The sequence below is a fragment of the Ornithodoros turicata genome, chromosome 5 (assembly GCF_037126465.1).
Source record: "Ornithodoros turicata isolate Travis chromosome 5, ASM3712646v1, whole genome shotgun sequence".
NCBI classification, from domain to species: Eukaryota; Metazoa; Arthropoda; class Arachnida; order Ixodida; family Argasidae; genus Ornithodoros; species Ornithodoros turicata.
In genome coordinates, this window is record NC_088205.1 from 15,178,644 (window position 1) to 15,192,123 (window position 13,480).

General features: G+C 43.5%; 1 protein-coding gene across 1 annotated transcript; it reads left to right on the forward strand.

Annotated features, from left to right (window-relative positions):
* Positions 1-170: 170 nt before the first annotated feature.
* LOC135394096 (synembryn-A-like) lies at positions 171-13,163 on the forward strand. The gene is made up of 15 exons (XM_064624597.1): positions 171-458; positions 640-687; positions 790-1,006; positions 1,065-1,134; positions 1,203-1,278; positions 1,583-1,635; positions 1,863-2,172; positions 6,835-6,929; positions 7,044-7,200; positions 7,262-7,363; positions 7,494-7,555; positions 11,707-11,789; positions 11,879-12,029; positions 12,660-12,779; positions 12,883-13,163. Exons 1-15 carry the CDS (start codon positions 378-380, stop codon positions 13,001-13,003), a joined length of 1,746 nt encoding a protein of 581 aa, XP_064480667.1. The 5' UTR covers positions 171-377; the 3' UTR covers positions 13,004-13,163.
* Positions 13,164-13,480: the final 317 nt, after the last annotated feature.

Here is a 13,480-nt window from a genome sequence, read left to right on the forward strand (position 1 = left end):
CCCTTCCGAAATATTTTTCTGACTACGTTGCTGCCATTACTGCCTGGCTGTCACAACATGGAGACGAGTTACGGGGATTGAGGATGGATAAAGTGTTCGCTATGTCCACTATACCAAAATCGAAACCGAAAGTATGCGCATGCGCAGCAGAGTACGCGTCTTTTGCGCCACCTGGATTTGATTTTTGCGGTCACTCCTCCTTTGCTGTTCAAGCCGTTCAAGCTTGTTGTCTATCACGGCTCCTGACTACAAAAAAAGAGGGATATGTTCTCCGTTTTGTAAAGGATGGTACCAGGACATCACACCTGACTGCACTGTTCGTAGAAAGTTCCGGCACGACAACTATTTCTAGTCAAAACGCCAAGTAGTTCCTAGTGATGGATCCGAATACGTTGGAACAGCTGCAGAAGGTGTCGCCCGACGAAGTTACCAAGATATTAACCGCTTACAACGAAAAGGCAAGTTATTTTCTTTGCAGAATAAGAAAAGAAAAACGATATTTTCGTGCAGACAACAGCAAAATCGTCGAATTGCTATTTAAATTTGGAGAGTTGTACCTCAAGCTCTCCATTGAACAAACGATCCAATTTTCCGAACTTGTCATAACATGAGAGAACTGATGATGCTTTGCTCTTACAGAATGCAAAGGTGTTCACATTTCCCACTTTTGAAGTATCGCAAAGAAAGGTAAAAGCTGGGCAAGTGCCTGCCACTTGACAACTATATTCAGCTGACAGCCGAGAAGTGCAGTCGGAAGAGTAACGCATATATTCGCGTGCCCTTTTCCAGCTCTTCGTATCAGTCCTGCTAAAGATCCTGAGACAACCAGCTGATGAATCCTGTCACATTGCGTGCTTAGAAGCACTCCGTGTTCTCAGTCGCGATAAGAAACACCTGGAAGACGTCTTCACCAAAGACGTCCTCGACTCCCTGAGTCGCATCGCCGAGCTTATAGTTCAGGAAGAAGAAATCATCGAGGAAGGGTTTAAAGCGGAGAAAGCTCACGGTAGACACCTGCGAGAATGTCCGATTATTTAGATTATTAAAACGCTTACTCATTACAGTAATCGTCGAAGCACAGAAGACACTGTGTAATCTAATTTTTAACAGCCCCGTGGTACAGAGGATCTGCAGGTAGGCCTAGAATCAAACCTGTAACGTGGTGCATTTAAGCATTTTGATGGTTTCTTTTTATGCTTTAGCACAAATGGATGTGTTGACGGTGTCATGCTGCGTCTGAAGCTCTACAGCAGCCCCAGTATTCCTCACGATGTCAAAGTAAGAGCTTATGTAGTTCTTGACAAATTTTTTGCAGCCACAGTAATGTGATTTTGTACTCATTAATACAAGCAATTCGGCTACGAAAGGTGGCTAGTTGGTACTGATTCCTGTTCAAACAAAAACGCAAACGAAACAAGGACTGTAGAAGTTCAGTAAATACTCTACACCAGCCTGCTTGCAGTTTGTTTCTTTGTTGTTGGTAAGAGCCGTGTCCTGTCAACTACTTCCTCGGCACTCGTTACATTCGTGCTTTTATTTTAAAATGGTAAAATGTCTCGTTTTAAAACGTTTTTCTTTACAGTATTTCGACATGCGGATGTTGTTTTTGCTGACTGCACTGTGTGCGGACATCAGGTGATTATTTACACTTCACTAATAAGTGCAAGGTTTCTGTGTACAATGTGATGTAGTTACACCATTTCTGTTGATAATCCACAGAGGCCCGTAACCCATAAAGTCACGTACCAGTGCATGTTTAAGCGGCAGTTTGAAATCTCCGTGACCTACAACTGACACTGTACACATTTTGTATTAATATATACGAGATCTGTCCCTCACCTGGAAAGAAAAAAATGTTTCAGGCCGCGACTGCGTACGGAGCAGCACGGAGTAACGTACCTGCGTGAGGCGCTTGACCTTGTCTTGAAAGGCAGCGAGGAGAGGGGAGGAAGACAGCCACCATCCCGGGGGCGACTCAGTCGAAGGGGGCGTGCTGCTCCTCAGCCGCCTATCGCAGCACCAGAAGGTGGAAATCCCCAAGATCTGGGTGGATCCCTGGGTTCAGTGGGACCTGTGCCCAGACTGGATGACGACGAGGCACTCTTGGCTGCAGAAATCCTCAAGGTCCTGTTCAACCTCACTGTCAGCGTCGACAAGACAAATGTGGATGAGGTACCTTTGTTGAGAAATATGTTCTATAGAAGTTATACCCATGTCACACTGAAAATTGAATGTCATTCCCAGAGAATGACATTTTTTTCAGTGCCACACAGTGACATCAAATACATACCTGCCAACTCTCCCGATTCATTCGTGAGACTCCTGGATTCAGACCGGTTTGTACGATTGTACGACTGAGAAGCAGATCTCCCGGAAAATGCAGTTTCACCCTCTTTATCTCAAGCTACTGCTTTTTCTCTGGCCACACGTATGCCTCAATCCAATACCAGCCCGATTGCCATCGTCATCGCTGCCTCTTTCTGGAGCCTCTATGTTACGGAGTTCAAGGGTTATGAATCTATTTCTAGCACTTCTAGTTTCCGGGCATTTCCTCCATGCCAAGTCCTCCATGCGACAAAGGTGCCTTTGCACTGTTTCCACATATTGCATATTGCACATCATGGCTCCGTGTAAGCGAAACAAGTATCTTCACGTGTTTCTGAAGCAATACGCAGATGAATTGGGATGCGTGAGGAAGGGCACCATGTGTTCAGTTTACAACTGCGACATCAGCATTCCGGGTGGAGGGTTGCCCGACATAGTTACCCATGTTACGTCGAGCAAGCACAAGAACCACCTTAAATGCCAAGACAAACAGTGCTATCTAGGTCAGTCGTTCTGAAAGCAAGACAAGGACAACGACGTTATCCGCGCGGGCCCTCATCCTCCGTGTTCCCGACTCCCGACTATGCGAAGCGTACTTACGCTTTGCATCGTCGGGAGTTGAAAACACAGAGGAGGATTGTGCTTTGAACTGAAAACCCTTTATCTGGACTACATTACCGGGAACGAACCTACTACTGTTGACTTTTGTCTCAGTTATACGGAATCCGATATCCGGGAAACCCTTTATTCAGACCGTGTTACCGGAAACAAACCTACTGCCGTTGACTTTTGTCTTAGTTGTACGGAATTTGATATCCGTATCCGGAAAACACTTTATCTGTACTACATTACCGGAAACAAACCTACTGCCATTGACTTTTGTCTTAGTTGTACGGAATTTGATATCCGTATCCGGAAAACACTTTATCTGTACTACATTACCGGGCACGAACCTACTACCATTAACTTTTGTCTTAGTTGAACGGAATTTGATATCCGTATCCGGAAAACCCTTTATCTGCACTACATTACCGGAAACAAACCTACTGCCGTTGACTTTTGTCTTAGTTGTACGGAATTTGATATCCGTATCCGGGAAACCCTTTATTCAGTCTGCGTTACCGGGAACGAACCTACTACCATTGACTCTTGTCTTAGTTGTACGGAATTTGATATCCGTATCCGGAAAACCCTTTATCCGCACAACATTTCTGGAAACAAACCTACTGCCGTTGACTTTTGTCTTAGTTGTACGGAATTTGATATCCGTATCCGGAAAACCCTTTATCCGCACAACATTACTGGAAACAAACCTACTGCCGTTGACTTTTGTCTTAGTTGTACGGAATTTGATATCCGTATCCGGAAAACACTTTATCTGTACTACATTACCGGGCACGAACCTACTACCATTGACTTTTGTCTTAGTTGTACGGAATTTGATATCCGTATCCGGAAAACCCTTTATCCACATTACACTACCGGAAACAAACGTACTTCCGTTGACTTTTGTCTTAGTTGTACGGAATTTGATATCCGTATCCGGAAAACCCTTTATCCGCACTACATTACCGGAAACAAACCTACTGCCGTTTACTTTTGTCTTAGTTGTACGGAATTTGATATCCGTATCCGGAAAACCCTTTATCTGCACAACATTACCGGAAACAAACCTACTACCATTGACTTTTGTCTTAGTTGTACGGAATTCGATATCTGTATCCGGAAAACCCTTTATCTGCACTACATTACTGACAAACCTACTGCCGTTGACTTTTGTCTTAGTTGTACGGAATTTATATATTCGTATCCGTAAAACACTTTATCTGTACTACATTACTGGGCACGAACCTACTACCATTGACTTTTGTCTTAGTTGTACGGAATTTGATATCCGTATCCGGAAAACACTTTATCTGTACTACATTACCGGGCACGAACCTACTACCATTAACTTGTGTCTTAGTTGTACGGAATTTGATATCCGTATCCGGAAAACCCTTTATCCGCACTACATTACCGGAAACAAACCTACTGCCATTGACTTTTGTCTTAGTTGTACGGAATTTGATATCCGTATCCGGAAAACACTTTATCTGTACTACATTACTGGGCACGAACCTACTACCATTGACTTTTGTCTTAGTTGTACGGAATTTGATATCCGTATCCGGAAAACCCTTTATCCGCACTACATTACCGGAAACAAACCTACTGCCGTTGACTTTTCTCTTAGTTGTACGGGATTTGATATCCGTATCCGGAAAACCCTTTATCTGCACTACATTACCGGAAACAAACCTACTGCCGTTGACTTTTTTCTTAGTTGTACGGAATTTGATATACGTATCCGGAAAACACTTTATCTGTACTACATTACCGGGCACGTACCTACTACCATTGACTTTTGTCTTAGTTGTACGGAATTTGATATCCGTATCCGGAAAACCCTTTATCCGCACTACGTTACCGGAAACAAACCTACTGCCGTTGACTTTTGTCTTAGTTGTACGGAATTTGATATCCATATCCGGAAAACCATTTATCCGGACTACTTTATCGGGAACTAACCTACTACCATTGACTTTTGTCTTAGTTGTACGGAATTTGATATCCGTATCCGGAAAACCCTTTATCCGCACTACATTACCGGAAACAAACCTACTGCCGTTGACTTTTCTCTTAGTTGTACGGGATTTGATATCCGTATCCGGAAAACCTTTTATCCGCACTACATTACCGGAAACAAACCTACTGCCGTTGACTTTGGTCTTAGTTGTACGGAATTTGATATACGTATCCGGAAAACACTTTATCTGTACTACATTACCGGGCACGAACCTACTACCATTGACTTTTGTCTTAGTTGTACGGAATTTGATATCCGTATCCGGAAAACCCTTTATCCGCACTACGTTACCGGAAACAAACCTACTGCCGTTGACTTTTGTCTTAGTTGTACGGAATTTGATATCCGTATCCGGAAAACCATTTATCCGGACTACTTTATCGGGAACTAACCTACTACCATTGACTTTTGTCTTAGTTGTACGGAATTCGATATCTGTATCCGGAAAACCCTTTATCCGGACTACTTTATCGGGAACTAACTTACTACCATTGACTTTTGTCTTAGTTGTACGAAATTCGATATCTGTATCCGGAAAACCCTTTATCCGGACTACTTTATCGGGAACTAACCTACTACCATTGACTTTTGTCTTAGTTGTACGGAATTCGATATCCGTATCCGGAAAACCCTTTATCCGGACTACTTTATCGGGAACTAACCTACTTCCGTTTGTTTTTGTCTCGGTTATACATAGAGCCTGAAGTTTTAGGGTTTAACCCGATTCTTCCCCGAATATGCACTCTGAATTGAAGGTTGCCTCTTTAGGGTGAAACCCGATTCTTACACGGCAAATTGCCCTCACTGAGAAGTCCGTAGGAATGCACACTAACTTGTTTGGCAGCAAATTCAGTTGCATCACCGTTTGCACCATACCCGTACAGTTAGTTTGAGTAACTGAGCCTGTTTCCTCACCAAATTTAGCATACTGGAAGTTTTTCCACCCGAATTCGCATAAATTTAGAGCACATGTTTATTTACCCGATTTATACCCTCCGAATTTAGAAAAAAATATTTCCCGAAAACTTCAGGCTCTAGATATACAGAATTTGATATCCGTATCCGGAAAACTCTATCCGGCATATGATACTGGGAACGAACCTGCTACCATTGGCTTTTGTCTCAGTTATCCGGAATTTGTTATCCATATCCAGACAGCGAGTACGGGGACCAATGTTCGAGAACCTACAGCATTCTGATTCACTTATTCGGAAGTGTGTCTACGGCCTCTGTCCTTGGCATGTGCTGCGTTTGCATTGTTCCGGAGAAAGGGTGACATCTCGTCGGGGTCTTGTTTACTGTTTGGCTCGCCTTTCCTCAGAGGTCACTCCCCTCTGACGTGTGCGAACACACAGTAGAGATAGTAGGTGAGAAGTTGAAGAGGTGTCCTGTATCCACTGTGCACAAGAGATCCGTATGTGAACCTCGAATGTCCAAGCATGTTCGGTCTCATGATCGAACATGGTCATTGATTCGGGGATGTCCACCATCTACAACATCCTTCTGGAAAAAGAGAAATGGCACTATAGCAAACCTACAGCGGGGTGACACAGCTGGTGCCTTTTTGAGGTACTTTTTGAGGTAAAGGACACCAGGGACGATCTTTTCCCTGTTTTCTTTGTTCAGGAGCAATGAGGAGGTCTCCTAAATTTTCGGGTTCCCTGAAAAATTTGCTGGAATTCGCTTATCCAGAAATTCGTTATCCGGACGCAAAGGGAGGGCTTCCGAGGTGTCCGGACAAGCGAGACGTGACTGTATATTACTCTGTTTGACACATGTTTGGAATAATGAATAGAAAAGAAAAAAAAGAAAGAGAGAGAGAGAGTACGAATTACCATCTAGCGTTTTGTGCTTTTAATTTTTTTAATAATGTTATGCAGGAAGATGAGGTGCACTTCCAGCGCCTGGTAGGGATCCTCCATGACCTGCTCTTGTGTGACATAGATGACCTGGAAAAGAAGGACGAAGTGTGTGGGTGAGTCTTCCTGATTCAGCTAATGATGATGATGAAGAAGTATTTTCCCTTTCCAAATTGAGAGCTACAATTGTACATACAAAAAAACATGAACAAAAATTATATGTTGATCAGGCAAGTGGTACATGTCCTGTCCAACATGCCCCGCTCCACCTACGAGGAACTTCTGTCGCCGGGCCACGGAGATGGCAACGAAGGACTGGAGTACGAAGGGTTCAACATCGAAGCGGTTAATGCTCTTTTAGACTACTTAGAGAAGCGCTTGGACACTGTAAGATTTCATTTGGCCTTCTACGGTCTGCTGTATAATTAACTGTTACTCTTACCTTCAGTCGTCTCTCAAGAATCAGTCTCAGAGCCTTTCGCCAATATTGCACTGCTTGACGGAATGTGCAAGAGGAAATGCCATCGTTCGCAAGTATTTGCGCTCCAAGGTACGTGCACATTTAGAGCATTTGTGCGTGCATGTAAATTTTGTGCAGTGAACTTGTAGTATGTACATCGAGCCGCAAAAAGGAGGACACTTTGTAACACCGCGTAATATCTTTCTTATTTTCTGCGCAGATTTTACCGCCACTAAAAGATGTTAAGAACCGTCCCGAAGAGGGCAGCGAGCTCCGAAACAAGTGAGATGTTCTTTGCTGCATATTTTGGTTCCTCGTCCCACAGAAGGGCCCAAATAATGAAGAGAGGGGCAAGTACCTCCCCAGAAATTAGGCTTTTGATGGGGAGCAGTGACAGCAGTGATTGGAATTCTACAGTCGTCTTTAGTTGGTGCAGAAATGGCACCTGGTAGCTACAAACAAGAAACATTGTGTGACAGCATTGGGTATAAGCTAGGGGTGTGCGAATCCGAATATTTCACGTCGAATCGAATATCGAATCGCATGGGGGAAAAAATTCCGAATACCGAATCGAATATCGAATATTCGTGCAAAATTTTCAATATGTGACTAAAACTTTCCATTTCGTAGCCCATGCCTTTAGTGTAATTTTTCTAGCATTAACTGCCACAAGAGAGACATGCAATTCTTCTGTTCAAAGCCCTTACATGGGAGTGCTTCCTGTTTTTCAGGTGAGCCTACACTTACTGGAGTGGTTACCTTCATTTCAAAATTTTATGCCAGGCAGTAGCATATTATACGGATGAGGCTGTAATTGTTTCAGACAACCACAGGCCATTTGTAAAACAAACGAATTGGCATCCTGCCTCAGCTTTGTCATGAACACCTTTTAGTTTCTTTGCACTCGACCTAGGAAGTTGCACTACTGAAATTTTAGATGCAAAGGACATCTTTGAGACACCCTTCTTGTTCGTGGGCTGTAGTCATTATTCAAGAGTCCTAACCTTTTAAAGGCAACCTCACAGACATCAAATTTAAAAGAGCAAAGACGAGCAACAGTGCTCACTCATGGTCGGCCTATCGCTCTTGCGCTGCCAGATACAAGTCCGCACTAAAAGATGCTAAAAAGAAATATTTTAATCACGATCTCCCTTCCCTCCTTACCAACAACCCTAGAAAATTCTGGAAAGTATTGTCCCCTAAAAAGGATGAAAATATCCATTTGACGGACCCTGCAGGGAATGCTGTCTCAATCGCCGAAACTTCCACAGCTTTCGCTTCATCCTTCTCAGCTGTTTACTCCAGTTGTGACCTAAATTGTGAAGCACACGTAGCGCGAAGAGAAATCACCACTGTGGCTTTTCCCGAAATTGTGGCTAATGGAATCTGCAAAATAATTGAGTCATTGAAGCCCTCTGCTAGCTCTGGTCCTGATGAGATTAGTGCTAAAATCTTAATTATGACGAAGCACATATCGAGTGTCATTTTAGCTTACATTTTTACTCAGTCAATCCAAGAATCAAGTTTACCAAATGATTGGAAAGTGGGCAAAATCATCCCAGTCTACAAATCAGGTAGCAGTACACAGGCCATTAATTACAGACCAATTACACTGACGAGCGTTTGCTGCAAGATTCTAGAACATATAGTTTCTTCCCATGTCGCAAAAACACTTGAGCATAACTCCTTCTTTTACCCTCTTCAACATGGCTTTCGCAGGCAGCGCTCTTGCGAGACACAATTAGCATGCTTCACCCATGACCTTTTCCTTAATGCTGACACTTCCTTACAAACTGACGCGGTTTTTCTCGATTTCCAGAAAGCTTTCGACAGAGTACCCCATAACTATCTCCTTCAGAAGTTGTACGCTACTAACATTGATCCTAGGTTATTTAATTGGATTCGTGAGTTCCTCTCGAACCGGACGTCGTTCGTATCTTGTAGTGGTACCAGTTCTGACCCCTTTCCGGTTACATCGGGTGTACCTCAGGGTTCTGTACTTGGGCCACTTCTTTTTTTAATATATATTAATGATCTCCCGGACCAGCTCTCTTCATTAGTACGGCTATTTGCAGACGACTGCGTCGTATACCGTAAAATCTCGTCAACCTCCGATCAGATAGCCTTACAACACGATCTTTCCTTAATCCACACCTGGTGCACGACATGGAGGATGCCACTTAACCTAGAAAAATGTAAGTTCATCTCCTTCCTCCGCCGTAGTTCCTCCCATGCCTTCACGTCTTCCTACATACTGGGTATTAACCCATTGGCTAAAGTCGAAACCTACAAATATCTTGGTGTCCTTCTGTCGCACGACCTATCATGGAGTCGCCACATTGAACTGATCATCAGGAACGCTAGCCGATCATTGGGCTTTCTTAGAAGAAACTTAAAATCGGCTCCTCGTCATCTCAAGAAACTCGCCTATACGTCTTTAGTCCGGTCCAAGTTGGAATATGCATCTGCCATATGGGATCCATCCCAACTTTACTTATCACTATCACTTGAAGCGGTTCAAAACCGAGCTGCTAGATTCATTGTTGCTGATTTCTCGCGGGATTCTTCTGTATCATCCATCAAACAACAACTCAACCTTACCAGCCTGGATAAACGTCGGCTTGTTGCCAGGTTATTGCTCTTTCACCGATTCATCCATAATTTCCCATCTGATATCCCCCCGTTCTCCCGTTCCTCAGTTATCTTCCCCCGCTTTGATCACCATTTCAAGGTCAACAGATTCGAGTGCCGCACAAATATCTACTCGAAGTCCTTCTGTTGCAAATCTGCTATTGACTGGAACAGTCTCCCTTCTCAGATAGCTGATATCACCGATCACTCGTTATTCCACAGGTCCCTTACTAATTAGCTTCCATACTCACGAGTGCGAACCACTGGTTGGTGTGTTACCTGCTTTTTATCTTCTGCTTGTGTGTGCCTCCACTAAACTTTTTTCTCCTTATATTGATAGTTGTGTGCCTTCACGAAGTTGTTTGTTTGTATATATGTAGTTATCATTATTTGATTTTGCTTAGTCGATAGTTGCTGACTGTTTTCTTTCCCCACCCCCCATGTAATGCCTGCAAGGGCCTTTGGGGTATCATGAATAATAATAATAATAATAAATCAAAGTCCCTCGTCGGCACTGCTAAACTGCATGTGGGAGGGGCGCCGCCCCTTCCACAGACGATGTCTACAAAACTAACTTTGGATAACGTTATCTTAAACTAAACACCGTCCCGCCTGTGTTGGTCCTGCAGCAAGGGCATTTTTGTAAAGCAGGCTTCTCCTCGTGCACAGAAGCATCAGGTGAAGCCCACTTTCGGGTTGTGTCGTTCATATTTGCGGAATAGTCGAATATTCGAAAAATCGAATACTGGATATTCGATTCGCGAATCGAATAGTTCGAGCGTTTCATATTCGATTCGAATTCGAGAACTCGAATATTCGCACACCCCTAGTATAAGCAGAGCATGAGCTGAGAAGAAAGGCACAGGGACTTTTGGAAACACTGCAGAACGAAAATATTTTTCATGGTGACTCCCGACGAATAGCTTGGTGGATGGGACAGGGTTTAGAGCCACATTAAATGTAACCTCGTTGCTCCTTTAAAATTAAAAATAAGGTTTTTGAGTGTTGTACGGTGTTCAGATTTTGCTTCTTAAAAAGTAACTGTAACGTAACTAAGTTAGCTTAATGTAGTAACGTTGGCTACAGTTAATCACAGCTGCAGTTAATTTACTGTTATTAAGTTATTCTTTTCAGAAGCTGGTTAAGCTAGCTAGTTAGCTAAACTAGCTAAGAAAGTAACTAACTCAGTTACTGTTTTCACAAAGCTGTTACTATAACTTAGCAGTTACCTTTTAACAGTAACTCACACATGACTGGTCTCCGCTTTGAAGTCTCAGCGTCTGTCCTCGTCTACCAACTACCCAGTTTGACTTCGCTTTAAGGCGGAATCACTTCTGCGCAAGACAACAGAGAAAGTTTGTTTGCACACCACTCACAAACGGCATGAAATGTTGTAAAAACAGAAGCACTTTCGTGTTCTCCTTGCTTTACCCTCGTCAATGACACTTTTTGTAGAATTCCAGGACTATCCGTTGATTTGTATTGAGCCTGAATTTGCAAACATTTTAGTGTGCGACACTCTGTCGAGATGGCAGCACATGTTCGAGATGCGCCAAACTTTAAGTTATTAAAAATCAACGGCTCAACCTTGTCCCCTAAAAAATACGTCATTGACTAGAGAGAAGCTAAGAGAACACGCCAGTACCAATCTTAAGGTGATAGTTTAAAGCGCTCACGTGTCTTGTGCGATCGAAAATCGTCCATAGACTTCTGAAGAAGTGATTACCCCTTAAAACTGCTGCATGAACGAACTCATGTTGTGCTTTCCCTTTCCCCTTGTGCCCTCTTTCTCTCACTTTCAGACTGGTGCGCCTGATGACGTCACCAAACACAGACGTCAAAAACCTGGTAGCTGACCTCCTTTTTGTCCTTTGCAAAGAAAAAGGTCAGTGAACATTTATTACTACACATTGTTCTTGGCACATATTTTAGGAAGTACAACGTGACATTTATCGGTTTTATTCGCCATTCTAGTGGGACGCCTCATCAAGTACACTGGATACGGAAACGCTGCGGGGCTGCTGGCCAACCGTGGCCTGATGCTCGGAGGCCGAGGGAAGCAGGGCAGCTATTCAAGTGACTCGGAAGACAGCGACACCGAGGAGTACGCACGTTACAAAGATAAGTATGTGTCGCAATTTATGAATAGTATTAGTATGAGCAGTAGTAGTAGTACAATCATATTGTGGAGAGTGTTTATAGTAATATTTTACGCATAAAATGCAGTGTATAGTACTACTTTCTTTTGTGACAGTGGGCTGTAGTTGTATGTATTTGCTACTCCCCTGTATTCTCACGTGAGGATCTTTTTCCACAACTTCCCCTCTGTCCCCAAGAAAAGGGAAGAGAGAAAGAAAAAGAAATTTTGGTAACATGAATTTAGCCAAGGAGGGCTCCATCCAGGGAGGACACAAACACATAAGTGCCAGGGCCAAAGCAAGGATGAAATTCACATAACTTGGAGGGGAGCCATGCCTATGTGATGTAACTGGGAGCATCCCTGACTAGAAATCGGAGGGTATTGGCTCGAGCCCTGTCAGGGCCCTGTCGAGCCATTGTTACGTTCTACTGGTTGTCACCTTGGCTTGCACTTTTGAAAAAGCTGGAGGCGCAATTTTTTTTTTTTTCCAAATGTCCTGTATGTATGTCCACCCCTCATGTAATGCCCTCGGGCCTTTGAGGTTATATTAAATAAATAAATAAATAAATGTTGCCCGAGCAACTAGCTCCTCGTACAAGAGAAACAATATTTCAGGATCAACCCAGTGCTGGGCTGTTACGAAGAGCCCCATCCTAACCCCTTGGAAGGCATGACTGAGGAGCAGAAGGAGTATGAAGCCATGCAGCTAGTCAATATGATGGACAAACTCACAAGGTACAAACAGCAACAGCTTTTTTACCTTTTGTTGTAGTACTTGCTCCACACACCACCAGTGTGTGTAAAACATCCACATGCAAGTGACCCACGATGTGTGCAGGGGTGGTGTTCTGAAACCCATGAGGGTCGGCAAGGACGGGCGACCTCACCCTGTTGATCATATCCTGGAACTACAGGAAGGACTACAGGACCGTGACCTCACGGAGTCAGAGTCCGACTAACAGTCGGAGCTTGTGGAGTCGGGTGTTTGAGTCGACCCTTGTTCACGGTATTTCTTCCCCCGTTACAGTGCCATGTACGGTGCATGTGATGTGTTTCGCGACCCGTGAGATTCCCACTGTTGCCGTGTTGGTGGAAGAGTTATCAATTTCCCAAAGCTAACTCTTTTTACTTCCTATTTCTCTGTATCGATGTCTACAGGGTGTCCCAGAAAACGTGTCATTGAATTATAATAAAAAACTACACCACCTAGAGTCATGCGGTCAATGGCATTTGTTCTTACTGGGTTTTTGCCACCTCCTCATGTGAATGCCGTGTAACATAAGTTTAAATATGTAAATTTTTGTGAGCTTAAGTCGGAAATTTGCCTAGTAAAGGTTACTTTTTTACCCCACCAATGTGAAGAGCGTGTCTAATTTAGTCAAATTAATGATAATTGACAGGGATATTCAGGAGCTATCCCATCGCGAAAAATAGCC

Bases quoted from the DNA above. Each gene is read 5' to 3' on its own strand.
- LOC135394096 (XM_064624597.1), top strand. From the start codon at position 378: ATGGATCCGAATACGTTGGAACAGCTGCAGAAGGTGTCGCCCGACGAA. The intron at 1,135-1,202 runs GTAGGCCTAGAA...TTTATGCTTTAG, and splicing joins GTGGTACAGAGGATCTGCAG to CACAAATGGATGTGTTGACG. The intron at 7,556-11,706 runs GTGAGATGTTCT...TCTCACTTTCAG, and splicing joins GGCAGCGAGCTCCGAAACAA to ACTGGTGCGCCTGATGACGT.